This window comes from Parasteatoda tepidariorum, chromosome 10, assembly GCF_043381705.1.
Source record: "Parasteatoda tepidariorum isolate YZ-2023 chromosome 10, CAS_Ptep_4.0, whole genome shotgun sequence".
In the NCBI taxonomy this organism is placed as follows: domain Eukaryota; kingdom Metazoa; phylum Arthropoda; class Arachnida; order Araneae; family Theridiidae; genus Parasteatoda; species Parasteatoda tepidariorum.
The window spans coordinates 50,075,360-50,096,485 of NC_092213.1; the positions used below are offsets into that span (position 1 = coordinate 50,075,360).

Sequence of the window (21,126 nt, forward strand, 5' to 3'; positions counted from 1 at the left end):
TATATATTGACCAAATTAAGAATTGTCTTTTTAATAATTTCTACCGTCATGTAAAAATTTGCATTTTTCGTAAATGATTGAATGAAGTAAACAAACGAGACAAATTTTATCTAATACACATATACAAAGCATTTGTAAATCATTACATTATAGAAATGTAGTTGCCTCACATCACGTGATCAATAAATTTAATTAAATAGTCTGGCACAGTTTTTCGTTGTTGTCGGTGCATTTTTATTGGCCGGAAAATAATATGATATGATCTTGTAGTTCCTCGCAGACTTAAATTTTTACATTTTTTAAGTTGTAATCTGCATAAAACAAGTCATTGAGGTATTGTTTTCCTATAAAATATATTTCATCCCTAATTTTAAGGCGATTACCTGTAATATTTATTTTTATTATTCCATTGCTAGCATTTCTTTTTTGATTTTGATTCTTTTCTAAAATAAGCTTTTAAAATTAAAAGAGTTGTTTATTTTATTATATCATTATTCTATAATAAATTTTTTTATACATATTTTTGGATAAAATTTTTTAAATCGATGTTTAAACTTACTAGCCATTATTATTTTATCGTGCAAATTACTATAATATCCAATTATAAATTATAGTTAAAGAGCTCTATTAAAAGATTAACAACCTAACGATGAGTTTCATGCGCGATTTGATGTATGCATAAACTGTATTAATTTATGATTGTGAACTCACCAAGTTTGCTTTAGCAATAAACTTTTAATTTTAAATGTTATTTAACCTTCTGAGTGCTGAAGAGTTTTCTTATATACACGTTAATAGTGCGGAATGAAATGCGTAGTAATTTCCTCGCACAACAAAAATCACTATTGAGTAAAATGAATTAAAACTGCGATTGATATGAATTCAACTGCTCTCAATAGATGCTGAAATTATACTAACCAACCTTGTTCACCGTAGTATTTCATGTATATTTTTATTCATCTTTAATAATTCTTACATAAAGAAACACTCTTAAATATCAGTTACTGACTATTCATATTAGAAACAATGTACTGTGAGTCAAAAAAGAAAAGAAAACGGATCATCCTGAATAATATTTGACTTAATAATGATCTAAAACAGTGCTTCCCAACATTTTTTGTGCCATGCCCCACCTAATCCTTTCTAAAATTTTTATGCCCCCCCCTATGTAACATATACGTAATTTTAAACATTAAAAAATTGAATTGGTCACTTAAGAAACTTAAATAATAGGTTTTAGGAATAAATCATTTGGAAATTGTTAACGAAACACAGTAAGTAAATTTTCAAAATACATAATGAAAAACTTAAATTCAAATTCGAAATAATTTTAATAAAGATTTTTTTATAATAATTTAACATTTTAATTTATTGAGATGCTTGCGCTTGATGCTTGTTAGGTTACAATTTGGTTAGCTTCAGTCTCCAGTCTCCCCGTTGTATTACATCCAGACAATTTATTTTTTTTACCAGTAAATCATTTACAGCACTAAATCTACATTCAGCTAAATATGAGGATGGAAACGGTAACAATAGTTTTCTTGCGCATTTGTTTGAATTTGGGTATTTGATTTCTGTTTCCTCACGAAGCCATGCCATCACTCTTATTATGTTAAATAAAGTTTTGACTGACTCATCGTTTTGCATTTCTGAGGGTTCTTCTTGATACTGTATATTTGATATATCAGACAAATCCACTAACATTGACTGCATCATTCGTGTTGGAAAATCAATTTGTTTTAAATCAGAAAATCTTTCTTTTAAATCAGCCGGTAGAATTTTCAGATGATCGACAATAACAAGTAAAGCGGTATCATTTACTTCACATTTTTGGAGCCAATGAAACTGTTCAAAGTTTTTGTTGTTAATATATTTCTAACATAACTCAATAAGAGTAATGAAAACAAATATCTTCGCTTTTGCATCAAACAGAGTTTCATTTGTTCCTTGAAGTTGCTTATTTAATATTATTTAGTTTCTCAAAGATATCGGCTAAATAACTCACAAATGTTTTACCATCGACTGTTAACAGATACTTCATTTCAGGCTCGTTACTTAAAAAATCGCTAAGTCACATATTATTTATTGGCAGCAATTATTTAAGAATTCGCTTTTTTCTTCCAATTTTGCCACCGAAATCTAGCATTGCATTTAAATGGCCCGGAGCAAAAGGGTTAAGCTCATGTCGAGTCCATTGTCGAATTGCCCCCCAGTGGGGAGTGGGCCCCACGTTGGGAAACACTGATCTAAAACGTTTTAGGACTCAATCTTAATGGTTCGAGAAAGCAACTTCAAATATTCTAATTCATAAGTGCAGACGATATTTTAAGCAACGAAATCAGACAAGAAAATACTGTATCTGAACTAACATACCTTTTTTCAACGGATTCGGATTTCTGACCCCCAAATACAGCTGCAATCTGGGTAATATGCTCCCATAGTTTGGACCTTGGTAAACAAAGAGGTAGGTATCCTTTAGCCAAGATTTGGGATACCTCAATGTTATTTTAACTTTTTGTGTACTTTACCATATCTGATGAAATTTTCAGGCGAATCGAAAAAATCTTGCGCACAATTATAAAATTCGTTTATTTTAAGAAGATCCCACACAAAAAATAAATTTTCGTGAATAATTATTTTTTTTTATTTTATTAAATAATAGTGGAAAATTTTTAAATTCTAAGTTGCACAGTCTTATGCGTCGTTTTAAAGTATTTGATTTTACATAGCAAAATGCAAAATTTGAGCAAAATTTGTTGAATGGGTTCTGAGAAATCGAATTTTAAAGATGCCGAATGTTTAAAATTTGATTTCTCAAGAACCATTCAACTGATTTAGCTTAAAATTTATATTTTTGTACTTTATATCGTACTTTGAAAAAACGCAAAAAAAACTGTATACCTTACAAATTTTTTTCGACTATTATTTATGAAGTATCAAAAAATAATAAATATTTACTAAAAATTATTTTTTCCATAGGATTATCTTCGTGTAAAAGTATTTTAAAATTGAGCACGAATTTTTTCACTTTGCTTAAAAAGTTCTCGAGATATAGCGAAATACGCAAAAATTAAAATTAACATTACGAGGTCCAAATTTCGGATCGCTATCACCTGATCAAACTAAGGAGACCATATTTCTCAGATTGCGGTTATTCCCTATACTTTGGGGGTCAGAAATCCTAATCCGTTAAAAAAAGGTCTTTTCGCTCGGAGAAAGTACATCTTTGTGTCTGATTTCGTAACTTAAAATATTGTCTGCACTAATTAATTACCATAATTGAGATTACTCCCTCAAACCATTAACAATGAGTCCTAGAACGTGAAGATTTGATCATTACATCAAAAGTTATTCAGGGTTTTCCGTTTTTTTCTTTTTTAAAGCATTGTACATGTCCTAACAATATTTTATTTTATTAATGCCTGTTTAACATGATCTTAAAGCAAAAAATAACAAATTGCTAGTATTTTTTAACGTATGAGAAATTAAATGAACCCAATGAAATATACTAAATTGAAATCAAAATGTTTTTTATTCAATATTCTTACAACAAATCGCTCATGGACTGCAATAGTGGCACAAGTCCAAAAACACGCGTTTTGGACTAAGAACAGGCGTAAATATGAAAATACACATTCTTTCAGTAGCAATACTCATAAACTACTTGAAGGTAATCTTCGTATAAGCAAAATAAAGCATTTCTTGTGCACGTTCCTTTGCAACGAAAACTTTAAACCCACTTATCTCAAAACATGATTTTTTGAGTTGTGCCGCTATTGCAGCCCGTGAACAGCCATGATAGAACAGGTCCGTACCGGCACATGGCCTGACCGAAGGACCCGGCGAAACCCACCTTGGCATTCATTGAAATTCAAAATATTTACAGCAAGCGGCAGCATCTTATCATTATGCAGGTTTTTGATTGCATAAACATGATAGAGTTTTGCATATTTTAAACAATAAAAGAGGTTCTCTGGTGGCAACACCAGGCCAAAAGGCCCTTCTGCAATTATCAGCGTAATCTATCCGAACATTAAAATGAAGAATTTTTTTAAAAAAAACAATTACACCACAAGATGATCCCTGAACTAGAGGAAATATACTGCTGATGAGCATAAAAGGACATAAGTCTAAGGAATGATCGTTTAAAAAAGATAAGGTGGGAGATTAAAGAGCTAAAAGGTAACTAGAAGTTGATAGCTAAAAAGTAGCTAGGACTTAAATAGCTAAAAGACCAAAAAACGGTGGGAAGAAATTAGAACGGTAAACAGAGTAGAATAGTTAAAACAAGGAAATATCGTAAAAGTTGCAAAGATAAAAGTAGAAGTATAAAATCGAAAGAGGATTAAAACCTTTAAAAAGATAAAATTATCAAAAGGGATAAAAATAGTCAAGTAAACAAAGTGTAAAATTTAAAAGTAAAGATAGAGGATAAAAGCGGGTATAAGTAGCAGGTAAATAATATCGATATTTTTTTAATTATTTAATTGATATAAGAAAATACACTTACTACTCTTCCTCACTTGAAAGGCTAATTACACGTCTATAATATTTACACAAAAAATATCAATATTACATATTTATAACTTTATATAATGTAAGATGTTCAACCTATTTGGACTGAGAAAACTGCGAATGAAATAATAGCACAATCTATTAACAATAATTTTAGGTAAATAATCATTAATATCATGAATCATTAAGTAAAAAGTCAAAAAGTTTTTAAGAGCCTCATACTTCGTTTTTCCAAATATGTAATTTGCACAGCCTTGAGGGTTTAAAAATGTCAAAATGCTAGTTTAATAACCAAAAAAAATTTTTTTTGATATTATAGTAGCTTCAAATTTATATTATATAGAAAATGATTTTTATTCAAATTCTGAACATTAGGATTTAGACGTAGCTTGTTGGCTGAATTCCCACAACTTTCTTGCCATTTCATCATCCTGAGCTCTTGCAGATGGCTCTATTCTTGTGCAGTTACTGAAATCAGACAATAAAAAAAACACTACAAATGATTTGCACAAATAATATACATTTAGGATAGAAAGGTTTGACTTGTAATTTAGTTAACAGCGAATATTCCCTGGCGAATTGACAGAGCTGAATAAAACCCTGTACGGATTTACTTTAAAACTTTCGCAACGAAAATATCTTCTCATATGGAAAGAATATTTTGTGACTGTATTGTAACTTTTTCAGAAAAAATTTCTTTTAGTGTGAAAAAAAAACAATCTGACTACAGATATTCACATTAAATTTTACGGGTAAAACTTGTTCTTAAAGGGTTAAAAACCACTGAGATTACTGATTTACTCTATGACTTTTAAAGAAAAAATTGTTGTTTTATGGTATAAAACCGTTGAGGCTTCGGATTTACTTAGTAAGTTTTGCGGTTTCACACAACCGATGCAGTTGCCAATTTAAAACTTTAAATTTTGTTTCGATTTTTTTTCCTTTTGCAATATTTCGTTTATTAAATAAATATAAATCACCAAAAACACTTCGACTTCCATTCACTCCCCGTGTAGTTGGTAGCTGATGCACGTTAAAATTCTGTCGAGTCGCAAAGTCCTCCATGTTCCCATAACAAATCAATGCCTCTGGGGGTACTGGATTGGAGATCGATCGTTCTCTGATTCAGGTCAAAATTACAATCTGCGGATGAATAAATGGATGTATGAATGGATCCGCTTTATGAACAGGTGTGACGTATGATGTGGCAGAAGTCGAATTCTTGGCCATAGATGGCGCCACTGAAAAAACAAGAATCGCACACTCTGTCTTAAATTTGCTCGGTTTCACCAATCAGGCTTGCCCGTGTCGCAAGAACCAACCAGAACCAACCAGATTAAAGAAAACCTGCCTTGGAGCATCGGACGTGATTTTTATGAACGCTCGGCCACAGGGCCTTTCTCACTACATCCACTGACAGATCTACAAAGAATTGAACCAACCTGATTCGAAAAATTAGTTATGTTTGAACCTTGTTTTCTTTACAAAACTAACGTTGAAAGTAGTTACCAGCTTACTACTATTTTTTATTCAAGGATCCCACTACCAGCAAAAAGTAAACGACCTGAGATAAATAAGATCTTTCACGACTTCTGAAAACTGCTTCGATATATCTTTAATTTGTGAATTACGAAATGATTCCCGAATTTTTTTTGCGTTCATATATCTGAAAGAATAATAATACATATTTATTGATAGCTTAAAATATCTAAACATATCTCACTTTTATTACCACAAAAATTTCCAGACCGTGGGAACCCTATTTTTGTATTGCACTATCCATTATACTACTTCTTTTAAAAAGTATAACACTACACTACAAACTACGAAAAAAAGTAGCGACCACTGCAGTTTCGCTACTTCTGACTACTGGCAAAACCACACACTATACAAATAACTGTTGCAAAACTACAGGAACACCAAGTCGTAGAATACGTACCAATAATAGTATCCAGACTGATTCTCTAATGACTCCTCAACAGCACAGTAGATGGATGTCTGGGCACCATTGCGAGCGTTCTTCCAGAACAGTTTACTACATCCTTCATAAAAGAGTCCAGAAAATTTGTTCAAAGAAGCGTCTATATGTCGCCCAATGCTTGTATAAACAGCGCCGGGATGGAGACAATATGTCGTTACTCCAGTACCTGCAACATAAATTACAGGGAATTTGTGAAATTGTAAATATTTTCAAAATCCCTAAATAGAAAATCTGTGCACATTCGTGTCGCAAATGCATACTTAAGTTAGAAAGAACATAAGTGCTTTTAAATTTGGAACAACTGTCATTGTCTGTAGCAACTATGGTCAAGCACTTAGCTCTGTTTTACAGGGATTTACTTTTTAACTGCCATGGAATGAATTCCAACGAAATTTTGACCCCCCGTCAAACAACGTGAATGGCATCCGAGTTTGTGCACCTTTTCTCAGAACTTCCACACCATAATCAACTAGGGGTCTTTCAAGCATACCATCAGATTTAAGGCCTGCTTAGACGATCCAATTTCTTGGACAGAGATTGATTGATATTGATGGAAACTTGTTTTGCTTTGAGCTTGGATCGTGTAAACCACCATCCAAGTACTTGGTCCAAGTTCTTGGACGATAGTAGAGCATGTTCTACTTTCCCTCCAAGTTTTTCCTCCCTTAACCAATCAGCTTCTTAAGTTTTGTGACGTCAACAAGCAGACATCAGATTGTGTCATTTTGTTGTTCGTTTTCATATAATTTAGTGAAAATAAGTTAATCTGCTATGGTCTATTAGTGTTATTATGATTTTATTTGAATTTATTCAGTAATTTTAAAGTCATGTAAGTATGATTTTATAATGTTGAACATGAACAATGCGCATGCGCAAGTATTTCTTCTGACCAATCAGTGACATTCAAGAACTCGGATAGTGTCGACGAATCATCCAATTTTTTGGACAGAGAAATTCTACCAATTTCTCGGATTCAAGAACTTGGACCGTGTAAACAGGCCTTAAATGTGTACACTAACCGGTTGTTTATTTTGCTCTCAACCAATGGCGTGGAAGACGCTAGTTGCGCTCTAAGCTATCATGGAGATTAATCAGAGCAAAGCAGGCAATAAAATCATTTTTAAAACATTTTTCCTAGAATAAAACTGAAAGGATTTTCTGACGCCTTTCAGTCTTACGGTACAAAAGAACAAGGATTTCACGAATTTAATCTCTTACTTGTTTCGATTCGTCTTCTAAAATGTTTTTCGTTTGATGGTCAACGTTTTGAAACATTTAACTTTTTTCTTAAGTATGAATTTACGTACTGTAATGTGCATATATTCTTCGATTTAATTCTTTTCAATGATAATTAGGGTGGTCATTACAGAACATCCTGTTTATCTCCGCATAAAGTGTTTCATTTAGTTTTCGACTATTAAAATTTAAACTATTAAAATACAACTATTTAAAATACACTAATTAATGAAGTTATTTATGATCTTATATCTAATTATTAGTTCAAAACGGTATTTAGAACAAAATGCTTTACCTTCTAATCTTTTTGCTAGTTCACGTGTAAACAGAATATTTGCCAACTTGCTTCGACAATATGCAGCCACTGGTTTATAATTATGATCCATATTGCTGTCATTGAAATTTATTTTTCCATCTTTAAGCAAAAGTTAAAACACAATTATAATAAGAAATACTTTTAAAGGAACTTAAATACATTTAAAAAAAATTATAAAAATTATTACATTCTATATAAAAAAAAATATTTAATCCCGACAAATAAGGTGTCGTGATTATTGGGATGATCACTTAATAAATCCAATAGTCACAAATAATTACTATCCTAGTGATAGGGTGATTAAAAATTATTACATTCTAGAAAAAAATTATTTAATCCCGACAAATAAGGTGTCGTGATTATTGGGATGATCACTTAATCAATCCAATAGTCACAAATAGTTACTATCCTAATCATAGGGTGATTAAAAATTATTACATTCCATAAAAAAATATTTAATCCTGACAAATAAGGTGTCGTGATTATTAGGATGATCACTTAATCAATCCAATAGTCACAAATAATTACTATCCTAATCATAGGGTGATTGTTTTTATAAATAAATTCTAATTTTTTGTCTTTATCCATACACTCACATTTTATTAAAAAACCTATCTCCTAACTTTCGTTGCAACATCGCAACACAACTCTTGATTTTCTGAAAATCTGTTTCTGTTTCCGCTTTTTGTTCGAACAAGCTTTCCTATGTTTCTTGAAAGAGTTTTAAGTTAAATAAATTTGAAATTATTAAGTTATAATCTTGAGTTAGGGAAACAAAAAACATAAAAATGAAATATTTCTACTTTCTTCCCTCTTGTATCTATCTACTCTTTTCTTTAGAATAAACTGAGAAATCTGAGTAATTAATTGAATAGATGCAAACTAAACTAACTAAATCGCGCTACATGAAAATCAATTTTACCATTTTTACAAAAGAATGATTTAATTTCAAAATTAACTAAGTGCATAAATTATACACTTAATATATTATCTCAGACTTAGGTAACTCTTAGGCATGCAACAGACGTAATAGCGAAAAAAATAAGTACAGGAACAAAGGTTAAAGCAATACAATTGGAAAACCACCGGAAAACCACCAGACATGCTGGCTGTTGCGCCAAATACCAGCTGCAGTGTAGGCGTGTGCGCGTGTGCAGCGCCACCTATTTGGCTCCAAGTGGTTTGCGTCAGCGCCACCAAAATTTTTCGGAATATGTAGGTTACTCTGAGAGTGGCAAGAGATGAAAGGAAGAATTGGAAATATTTTTTGAATTGGCTTTTTGAAATATTTTGAAACGCTGTGCTTTTTCGTTGTTTTTTGTTTGAAGTAAATGGGTTTTTTTCGTGTGTGTTTTTAAAGTGCTGTCAATCATATAGACATGATGCCTCCTACAATCACAGTCAATCCGGTTAGGAACGACACTGGCACTCAACAAATGGAGTACGATAATGTGGGGGCGGAGTTATCAACCATGCCAACCGTCATCTATCAAAAGGTCCCTCGTGATTGAATCAAGTTAGCATGTCTTATATACCAGTGAATTGATGTTTAGTTTTCGTAGTGGTAGTTACGCCACAATACTCCCCCACCAGAATATTATCGGGGATAGAATTCGATGAACGGATACCACTAGTTGCTGTACTTGTGACAGACCGACTCTGTTTGATGAGTGCTGAATGTGAGAGGTGTATTAACATCACGTCGTAGCTTTCGTTGTTGCTTCTGTGTTGCATTTTGCAGTCACAAGTAGCAAGTTAATTGTTCAATGTGGACTATCCATCGAAGTAGGGGTTACCGTCAAGTTATTTGCGAAGTGGACGTTACTGCGCGTTCAAATCACGTCCGGGTCACCAATGTGGGGGCGGAGTTATCGACCATGCCAACCGTCATCTATCGAAAGGTACCTCGTGATTGAATCAAGTTAGCATGTCTTATATACCAGTGAATTGATGTTTAATTTTCGTAGTGGTAGTTACGCCACACCGTCACTAAAGATAGAACCGTAGTAGTCCTAAACAGTGACAATTCAACAGGAAAGAAGGTACTCAAAAATATATATAATGATAGTTCTCAGTCATTTACTATATAGCTTCTTGTATATGTCATTATACTTGTATATGTATTATATGTCATTTATACTTGCTGCTTATGTAATTTTTTGTGTTTTATGTATGTTTTGTCTGTAGAATGTTTGTTCTACTCTCGTGTGCCCTGAATAGGGCGGGACGAGGTATCAATAAACAATAGCTTCTTGTACAGTTTGACTTCGACTCCAATAATACTATTTTGATAATAAAATGCGCTATTTGTCATAATATATGGAATTTTTGCGATAAGCTTTCAAGTATTTTACTCGTGTCTTTAATTATAATTTATTCTTTTTCTTCCGACAATTAAATAGGACTAAGACCGGTATGGTATATATATCGAAAAAATATATGGTATATATCGGCATGGTATATCATCACACACATAGTCAGTTTTATTATTTGGCCTTTAAAAGATCAGCTGAATCATTAATTATGTAATATCATTTTGACAATATTATCTTTTTAATAAGCTTTTATAAAATAAGGTAAATAATTGTAATTTTGACTATGGAGCTTAATTTATCTTAAAAGTGAATTTATTTTTAGAGTTATCATGTCAAGTTTCCGACAAAATGAAGGTTCATTTTTTAAACCAATCTCAATGCATATGCTGCAAATAAAAAAGATTTAACTATCTTAATAACTAGAAACATTACGATATATGTACTAGTTATAAAAACTAAGCTCCTTGCTTTTAACACTGAATCAAAGCACAAAATGAGGCAATACAGAGATAAGTACTAAATTCTATATAGTAAAACTCCTTAGTATTGTTTCAATATAGATAATTTATAAATTTTTTCTGGACTTTTCATTAGATAACAGAATAATACTCAATACACGAAAAATCTTATTGCTCAAATTGAAATTATTATGTTTTGTTTTTACAAAAATACTCTCCTTAATTCTTTAAAAGTGTGACTTATCATGATATTAATTCGATTCGGAAGCAAAGCTGTCAGGCTTACTTATGTGAAGAATGGAAGAGACATTGATAATTCTAGCTGGAGCAGAAGCTTTAAGACGTTCCAGTAAAAGGTTTGTCAACAGGAAATGCCCTAAATGATTCACACCAAATTGTAACTCGAATCCATCTTCAGTAAGGGATTTAGGACAGCTTGCTACTCCTGTAAATAACATAAGCAATTACGACTAAAATGGGTGTTCTATATTTTAAAAAAGAATCAAAATAAATCTGGATTCAGTGATAGAATTCAGTTGGTGCACTAGTGCTTTAAATTTACTTGGCAGTGAACCTGATTTTAAAGTGTTCGAAGTTTGAAAACAGTGTTTAAAAATGTTAAGATTATAAGAAAATCAAAATCACTTGCAGTTAAATATATAAAGAGAGAAAATTTCAAAATTACTAAAACATATAAATAAAAATATCAAATGAAAAATCATGTTTTCGAATGGAAAACGCTACTACTCTTCCTGAATGCTGAACTCAATAACAATTACAATATTTTCTAGAAATAAAGATAACTCATCTTTGAAAGGAAATTGGGATGCTACTATTGATGTAAACTTGACATCAAGCCAAAAAGTTACAAATTTCCTATGGAGTTACTAACTTCTTAGTCAAGTCATTGAAAAATTGAAGGAAAAAATCTTCCCTGAAGATAAATGCTACTAATCTTCCTGAATGAAACAGTAACAATAACAGTTTCAATATTTTCCATAAAATAAAATCAATTATCTGCCTTTAAATTACTATTCGTTGAAAGAAAATTGAGTTGTGACAATTGATGTAAACTTTCTGCCTTGATAATTGCTATTCGCCGAAGGAAAATTGGGTTGTGATAATCGATGTAAGCTTGCAATGTTCTGCCTTGATAATTGCTATTCGTTGATGGAAAATTGGGTTGTGACAATTGAAGTAAAGTTACAATGGTCTGTTTTGATAATTGCTACTCGTTGAAGGAAAATTGAGTGGTGACAATTGATGTAAACTTACAATGTTCTGTCTTGATAATTGCTATTCGTTGAAGGAAAATTGGGTGGTGACAATTGATGTAAACTTACAATGTTCTGCCTTGATAATTACTATTCCTTGAAAGAAAATTGGGTTGTGTCTATTGATGTAAACTTACAATGTTCTGCCTTGATAATTACTATTCCTTGAAAGAAAATTGAGTTGTGACAATTGATGCAAGCTTACAATGTTCTGCCTTGATAATTGCTATTCGTTGAAGGAAAATTAGGTTATGACAATCGATGTAAACTTGCAATGTTCTGCCTTGATAATTGCTATTCGTTGAAGGAAAATTGAGTGGTGACAATTGATGTAAACTTACAATGTTCTGTCTTGATAATTGCTATTCGTTGAAGGAAAGTTGGGTTCTGACAATTGATGTAAACTTACAATGTTCTGCCTTGATAATTACTATTCATTGAAATTACTATTTAATTACTATTCTACTTATAATTACTATTTCCTGATGTGCCCCTAAATGTTGCTTTTTCCTTTATGCACAGGAACCGCACCAAGTCTAAGGAGACAAGTTTACATTATGTCTATCGAAGCTAGTATTCTTCTCTTATGTATAAGTAATATGTGCTAAGGGAAGTGAATGAGAACTTTAATTCAAAAATTGCAAATTATGAAAGGATAGTTTCACGCAACCGTAAAGCACCGTATAGGTTATATAATAAGATTTAATCTATTTTTACACACAAATATTGTGGGTAAAAAATATCTGTGTTTCACAATGTTTCACTTATTTTAATGATTATAGTACCTAGAGCTAAAATGATCTCAATTATCTGTTTCTGTTCGAATTCTTAAAATCACAGTAATACAAATTTCACTTTAAAAATACAAATAAAATAGATTATGTATGGTTTTAACTGATCAATCTAATGAGGACTTATAAAATCTTGAAATTTTTCTTTTCAAAAATCAAATTTCGCTTGTTGATGTTCAAGTTGTTGATTTTCGAGCCAAGAAACTATTACCATTTTTACAGATAGCGTTTGACAGTTATACTTAACTTTCTGTCCTAAAGTTCGTAGTTAGAGTTCAGCAACATTATCTTATTTACTTGTAATAAATACTTATTATTTTATTACACGGCAAAATATGAACTTTTTTTTCTTCTTCAAAACTTTGAAGTGATTTATTCACAATTATCTGAAAAATTCGAGTAATTAAACATAATTTAATAGCCAGTTGAACTGAAATTTTAAAACTACTTTACAAAAAGCAATTGATGTAAAAATTGATGTCCGTTGTGTCCTGTCATTCGAGCAGACACAGTAATTTTTAGAAAAATAAACAAGTTTCCAGCTTTTTAATCCTTCCCCCGAAATAAAGGATATTGATCAAAGCATTTTTTTTAAAGACTTTATTAGTAAGAGTAGACCTTAAAACTGCAATTAGCTATATAAAATTTAATAAAATAACTAACTTTATAAAAAAGCGATATTTGTAAGGCTTGCACTTTTACATTCCTTAGTCTACATCTTTAACATTATTTTAATCTCCTGCTATTGACCGTTAAATAATATTCCAAGTTCTTTTTTTATATATTTGGTGACATTCTAGAACTCTGTAACCTTTTTAAAGATAAGTTTCCTTGTTTTTTTATTTTAACAGCCGTTAGTGAACGTTCGTTCTTAGTCTTATTAGAAGATGCCGAAAGTGTTGCTCATTTATCATCACCCAGTGGGCACCTGTGAACCAAAGTTACGGAGGCGAGTAACATTACCCATGCCACACTACCACAGATACCAGTTCATAAGGTGGGCCACATTCACACATCGCACAACAGAAGACAACGCACAGAGAAACATCCATGCCCTAAACGGGATCGAGCCCGCAACCATTGCCTTCGCTGTCAGGCACGCTAACCACTAGGCCACCTAGCCAGCTTACAGATGCGTGACACGTTTTCAAAAAAAGTGGAAAAAAAGTCTGAATATTGCTTTTTTTTCGGGGGGGGGGATCAATTTTTTTGTATTATGTATGTTTCTGAAGTAACAGCATATGCAATTGAAGTTCATGAGTAAATTTCATTAAATGAAAATCGAATATTCATATGTATTACAGCAGGGAAAAAACAAAATTCTTTACCTGCGTTATTAATCAGAATATGAATACGTTGTTCCGTTTGTAATATCTTCTCAGCAAACTTTCGAATGGAAGCAAAGGAAGACAAATCGAGTTGTCTAACTTGAACTGCAGCTGAAGGCTTTTTTTCTTGGATGTCTTTAGCCGCTTCTTCGCCTTTTTTTGTGTCACGACATGCAATAATCACTCTTGCACCTGAAAGTGTCAGTGTTATATATACCCAAAAGAGATTCACCAAAGTGTTTCATTTTCTATAATATTTTTATTGAATTTGGCAGTATTGTTGCATTTAATATTAGCAAAACATTATGATAGCAATTACTTATTGAGCTTTCCAAATAAATGACCATATAAGAGGAAACTTTATGCAACAACATTCCATTCTAAGGAATGCTAAATTTTCATACTAATATTCCATTTTTGAAAAAAGCGGGCAAGTATATTGATGCTGACAAATATCTAAAATGATATTTTATAAATAGCTTTATAAGAATCAGAAAGACATAAAAAATGTCACACAACAAAAGTACGAGTCACTTAAAAGGTATTTTAAAAAAGGTCGGCAAAGCAAAAGATATTTCAATAGCAGTGAAAATTAAAAATTCGACTAGTCACCGAGCAACAAATATCGAAAGAAATTGATTCAGTCCAATAGCGAGTTTTCCTAGATACGCTATTGGACATCCACGGTTAATCCAATAGCGTATCAAGGAAAACTCGGGTCCACTTACTGATAAACATGAAGTTACAAATTTGATTTATTTATTTGTCAAATGCCAGTTACATTAGCCGTTAGGCCATTAAACTACTTGCTTGCCAATAGCGTTGAAATTGTTATACGAATTTGATTAACGGCCAAAGATGAGGGTGCACAAGGGAGTAGAAAATTACTTCTTGTTTAAACGATGTCTCGGGTGTGGGGCTCACGAACTAGCTACAGTTCGACCTTCAAAAAATGTGTGAGGTTCGACAATGTAATGGTACACTTTATTGATGGCTGTTATTATGCATACTGTAAACCGGGGCGAGTCTACCCATCCAGGGGTGAGTCTACCCATTTTAGTTTTATTTAATTTTCACTATTTTAAAATGCAAATAAAAACATTTTTACCAACGGAGGACTTAGTTCAGACTCTAAGGAAGATGGCGCTGTAGTAGTTTGATCCGTTTTTATTTATTTGGTGTCTTTTTAACCGACCTGTTCAAACGTCTTTTGAGAGATTTGTATTGAAAATCAGCAAACTTTTAGTTAGTGCTCCGTAAGTATATTATTATTATTACTATTTTCACTTTGGTTAAGTGATAAACTTATCTAAGTCTGAGATTACATTAATTTTATATGAAAAAAACAAAAAGAATGTAAGTTTTGCTGCTGTAAACAAAAAGCCAGAATTCGCGGGGCGAGTTTGCCCATTCGTATTTAGTTTTAATAAAGCATAATAATATAATTTAGAACTCTGTTTATATTAAAAATAAGTCATTTTAAATGAATTTGAGTATATTATTTTAATTCTGCATTGATAAATTTATCATTAATAAGAAAATTTATAGGTTAAATATAAATGTAAATATAAAATATGTTTATTTTACCTATTTTTTCAATTTTTATATTACAAAATTAACTTTTTTTATTTAATGCAAGTTAAATAAATTATTATTTATAAATTATTATTACCTCCCAAAAGAATGGGAAAAGGATTTTTCATGATTCCCAATGTTTGAATTTCGATTTTGTTAATAATCTTTAATTATTATTATTTATTAATTATTTAATTGTAAATTTATATTAATTTTAATTTATTTTTATCAACAATAATCAGAAAAAAATGTTATTTTATAATGTTAATGATTATAAAAACAAAACTGTGATCAAAATGTGATAATCGATCAAATACTCAATTTGTGTTATTTTATGAATAAAAAAATGGAATATATAATAAAGTTATGAATTTTACTTCATAAATATCCTATATAGTAACTAAAATAACAATTTAATAGTAAAATTTGATTATTTACAATGTTAACATTCTACTTTGGTTTCAATAAACAGTAACTATAGAAAATTTTCAGGTCAGCAGTTCTATGAAAATATACAGTAACAGCGTAACTGTTAATATTTTCTAGAATCGATTTCACAGCTTTAAAGAGGGATAAATAGCGATTCCGAAACACCTATTAAAAGCCTTTTTTCTTTAATATTTACAAAAGTTTGACCACTTGAAAGTTGACAAACTGAAAAAATGGGTAGACTCGCCCCATTTACGGTAAGTGTACAATTTCTTTAAACACAGATTTCTCAGGAACTATTAGACCGATTTCGTTCATATTTTGTATTTTGCCTTCTGAATATACTTTCTTTATAATGGAGTAGAAGTTATATCCCTCATAATTCGAAAATTTTTTCGACTTCTATTAAATAAATAAAGTAATAAATAATTATTAGAAATTATTTTTGCATGACATTATCAAATTTTCTAATTTCGTGCAAAAATATTTCAGTTCGCTTAAAGATTTCTGTAAATATGACAAAAGGTGAAATTAATAATAAATTATTCATATTCGGGACCGATCTCGCCACCAAACTATTTTGACCATATTTCGCAGATTGCTGTATTTTTCTATATTTAGAGAGTGTGGAATAAAATATGTTAATAAAAAGGTATGTTTAATCAGAAAAAATTTTGTGTCTGCTTTTGTAACTTAAAATATTGCCTGCTCTAATTAATTATCATATTTAAAGTCATCCCCTCGAACAATTAAAATTAAGTCCTCGTACGTGAAAATCTGATCATTTGATTAATCAAAAGTTATTCAGCATTATTAATTTTTTTTTTCGCGCTGTACATCGGGTTCATCACTTTGTCCTGTTAAAAAGATGGTATGAGCGGGTGAAATTTTTCATGGCTAATTCTATTTCACCGCCATTGATGTTTTAAAATTTAAAGTTTAGAGAAAATTGAGCTTACCTTGAGTAAATAACATAGTTTCATAAACTGAAAAAATGTCTACAAACTATCAAAATGTTAATGAATTATTTATAGATATTGATTATAATAGATTAATTTTCTATTCCTATGTAGTGCTTTTATAATTTGTTAGAAATTCTTTTTTCAGTCTTTGAAACGTCATGGTTCCCTCTAAGATTACGGGGGCTCACTTTTTTTAATACTGAAAATTTTAAATTATTTACTAAGGTAAACGAAAATTTTCCACTAAAGAATTTCTTCCGCGGAATAACGTCTTTATATGTCTCTGCAATTCCCCCACGGGAGTTTTTGCTGCTCCTAAATTGATGAGCAGAATTTTGAATTATAGAATACTCGACAGTATATAGCTGAATAATAGAATACTCTTCTTTTTCAGTACAGATTCACTTTTATCAATTTTGTAACTTGTGATGCCTATTATAATTTTTTTAAATTTTAATTTGAAACTTTTTTCTAAAATTTAAATTGCATTCATTAAATGTACGTTAGTTTACAATTCAAATGCATAAATTTGAATAATGACATGAATTTTCTCATACCTCTTTTGGAGAGATCCAAAGCGGTTTCTTTCCCAATACCAGTATTTCCACCTGTGATTATAACAGTTTTGTTTCGCAAGGAAGCATTACTTTGACATGTATTAGTGATAAATAAGTCCTTTAAATAAACCAAAACACTGTATACAGCTGTGGGAAAAAAATTTACATTTAAATGTTATTTTGTAACTATTAAATGAAGAATATCTTACTATAATGTTAAAATTGAACGAAGTGATAACATATTAAAGTATTTTTATTGGATAAGCAAATCACTTTATGACCTCAGTCAGACTAGATGCATGAGCAATTTTGAAAAGTTTTAGACAAATGGTGATAAGGCCACATTAATAATTTCTTGCAAGGCACTTGCGTTTTGTTTTTACACACAAAACTTAAATAAAATTATGTAAATGATTTTGTTTTATTATTTATTAAATAAAATTATGAATTAGTTTTCATTAATTTATTATCAATAAAAAATTAATTAAGTTTAATTTTTTATTAATAAAAAATTAATTATAATAATTTATTTTGAATAAAAATGAATGAATTATTTTTGCTATTAAACATTAGCGAATTTTCATTATTCAATATTAATAAAAATTAATTAATTAATAAAAAATTTCAAATTAATAATTTAACTAAAAAAAAAACTCTTATCAAAATCTTCCGAACCATTGTTGAGAAAGTTAAGTTGAAAAATTGTCTACTCCTATCTTCTTCCACCAAGCAAATCAGAGTTTTATCTCCCAACATGAACTTAAATGTGGCGACCACAATATCATTGTTAAATCAAAAAGAGTGCTATTAATGATTTTTAAAGAGCTCAAAATTATTAGTAATTAATAACATTTCTTAAAAATTGGACTTTTGTTTTTTAAATAAAATTTTTCAACTCATTTTTAGCTTGTACCTAACTTTATCTTAAGTTTTCTTTTTTTAAATTTTTTTTTTTCATTTAGCTTGTTAAACAAATCAATATCAATGTGTTATACTGATATATAGTATACAGTTTGTCTACGGTAAAAACTCCCCTCACCGCAAAGTCTGAGGCCGTCTGGTTATGGAAACAAGAATAGCGCATTTCAGGGAGGGTAGCTTCTCTTCACTCTAGGGCTAACACAATAGATCGAAGTCCCTTTCTCTTGCCGATCTGAGCCAAAACCTGTCTTAAGCAATGACCCCACACCCCTACTTGAAATAGTTATATCTCGTTACCCTAGTCACCGCCATGGCTCCAGACGAATAGCTAGGGGAGTTCTTACTTAAGACAAACTATAATAAATAACTACTTCCTTATTGTTGAAATGTTTAATAGATTGGTGGTTTGAAACTACTATGGTCGTTACTTCTTTTCGTAGAAGTGGTGTAGCAGTGTAGTACAACTACTTTTACGTTTTGTAACTTGACAACTACTTTTAACGTTCTTTTAAATAAAGAAACAAGGTTCAAACGTAAAGAGGTTTTTCGTATCTGATCAGTGCAAATCCTCGTGAGTCTATCAATGGACACAATGAGAATGCCCCTGTGGTCGAGAGTTAATAAGAATTACATCTTAGCAGAGCAGCAAGTTTTTTTCGTTAATCTAGGCATCATAATGACTAATACTTAGACCAGCCATTAGACATCACTTAGGCCATACCTTCAAATGCAAATATATACTCATGAAACTCTAGGACACCAATTAAAATGCTAGTACAATGGAAGAGAACGTATATTTTCTATTATTTTTCGATTAAACAGTGGTGGTTTAGGATATAGAGAGCTTGCCTCCCAATGCGGTGAACCGGGTTCGAATCCCGGCTATGGCAGGTTGATTCGAATTCCGCAACCGGCTCGCTCCAACCACAGCGCTGACGAAAAATATCCTCAGTAGTAGACGGATCCTGGGTTAGTCCCTTTGTCGACGGGCTAACTGTGGGAGGTTCACGTGGTCTTCCTTTCCATGTAACGCAAACGCGGGTTAGCTCCATCAAATAGTCCTCCACGAAGGCAAAGTTTCCCCAATGCTTGATCCAGGAGTTCCCTTGTCTTCTGGATTGGGTTCAAAATTACAAGGCAACGGAGTTGAACATTAGTAGCCGTAAACTCTAAATTGGATCGGATGTTCAACGACGGTTACAAAATAAAATAATGTTATTTTCGATGAACTTTATTTCCTAGACGAAAAAAAAAGAGTATTATGCACTTAAATCGCAAATATTAGATAACTTAGCATCATTTCCAAAATCGAATTTTTGCTGTCAAGAAGTTGAAGATTAAAAGAACAAATTTCGTAACATATAGTTTGGAATAACAAACTGGTTCATGTAAACATAAAAAAAACATTTCTTAATAATTTCTCAAGTTTAAGTAATTAGCTTCGCGTACAATCTTCATTTAATAACATTCAACCACTCCAATAATGAAAGTCATTAGCAAAATATAGATAGACACTTACTTGTCATTCTTATTTCATCAAAGCATAGAATAACAATGCTTATAAGAAAAAGTTCAAGTCCAAGAACCAATCGACAGCATTTAGAAATGTACAAAATCGCCGTTAGATCACTGAGTACGTACGTAATTTACTTAATACATACGTAATAAGTAAATCGCTAAGTACGATCGCTTCCTTTTTACATAATATTATATAAAAAGGATAATATTTTTTAATACTATGCTCATTCAAGGAAAAGATAGGACATTAAGAAATATTTTAATTTTGATTAATGAAATCAACTATCGAAGAAGACCTATCATTTTTGATGCTGTTAGTTAATTATTCTGTTTTGGTACATTTGTTGGGGGAGAAAAAATTAAATAAAAAAAAGGGAATTAAATAGTCTGACACAGTCTTCCATTGTTGTCGATGCATTTTTATTGGCCGAAAAATAACAGGGTATCATCCTGTATTTCCTCCTTGATTTAAATTTTTACATTTTCTTAGTTGTCATCTATAAAATAATTTAAGTCATTGAGGTATTGTTTTCCTATAAAATATATCATTTATCCCTAATTTAAAGGCAATTACATGCAATATTCATTTTTATTATTCCATTGCCATTATTCCGTTAAGTCCTTTCTAAATTAAGAGTTTAAAACTGAAAGAGTATGAAACGTGTTTTTATTATTATTACCTTATCAAGCCACATTTTAGGATATATTTATTTTAATCGATGTCTAAACTTATCAACCGTGTCACAATTGTTATTTTATAGTACAAATTACTATAATATACTATTACAAATTGTAGTTGGAGAGATTAGTTAAATGGTTAAAAACCTAGCGATCAGTTTCATGCTCATTACATTTTATATTTATTTAAATCGATGTCTAAACATATTAACCGTGCTACAATTATTATCCTATTGCACAAATTACTATAATATACTATTCCAAATTATAGT

The 21,126-nt window shown here is 30.9% G+C and overlaps 1 protein-coding gene across 1 annotated transcript in view; it reads right to left on the bottom strand.

Annotated features, from left to right (window-relative positions):
* LOC107440647 (uncharacterized) overlaps positions 1–21,126 on the bottom strand; it is a 56,114-nt gene that overhangs the window by 16,942 nt on the left and 18,046 nt on the right. Inside the window, exons 3-7 of the mRNA XM_071186961.1 lie at positions 14,215–14,406; positions 11,108–11,266; positions 8,028–8,147; positions 6,455–6,662; positions 2,374–2,495 (exon numbers count right to left, since the gene is read on the bottom strand). Of these exons, the coding sequence (XP_071043062.1) occupies positions 2,374–2,495; positions 6,455–6,662; positions 8,028–8,147; positions 11,108–11,266; positions 14,215–14,406 (801 nt within the window). The remainder of the gene's footprint in view (positions 1–2,373; positions 2,496–6,454; positions 6,663–8,027; positions 8,148–11,107; positions 11,267–14,214; positions 14,407–21,126) is intronic.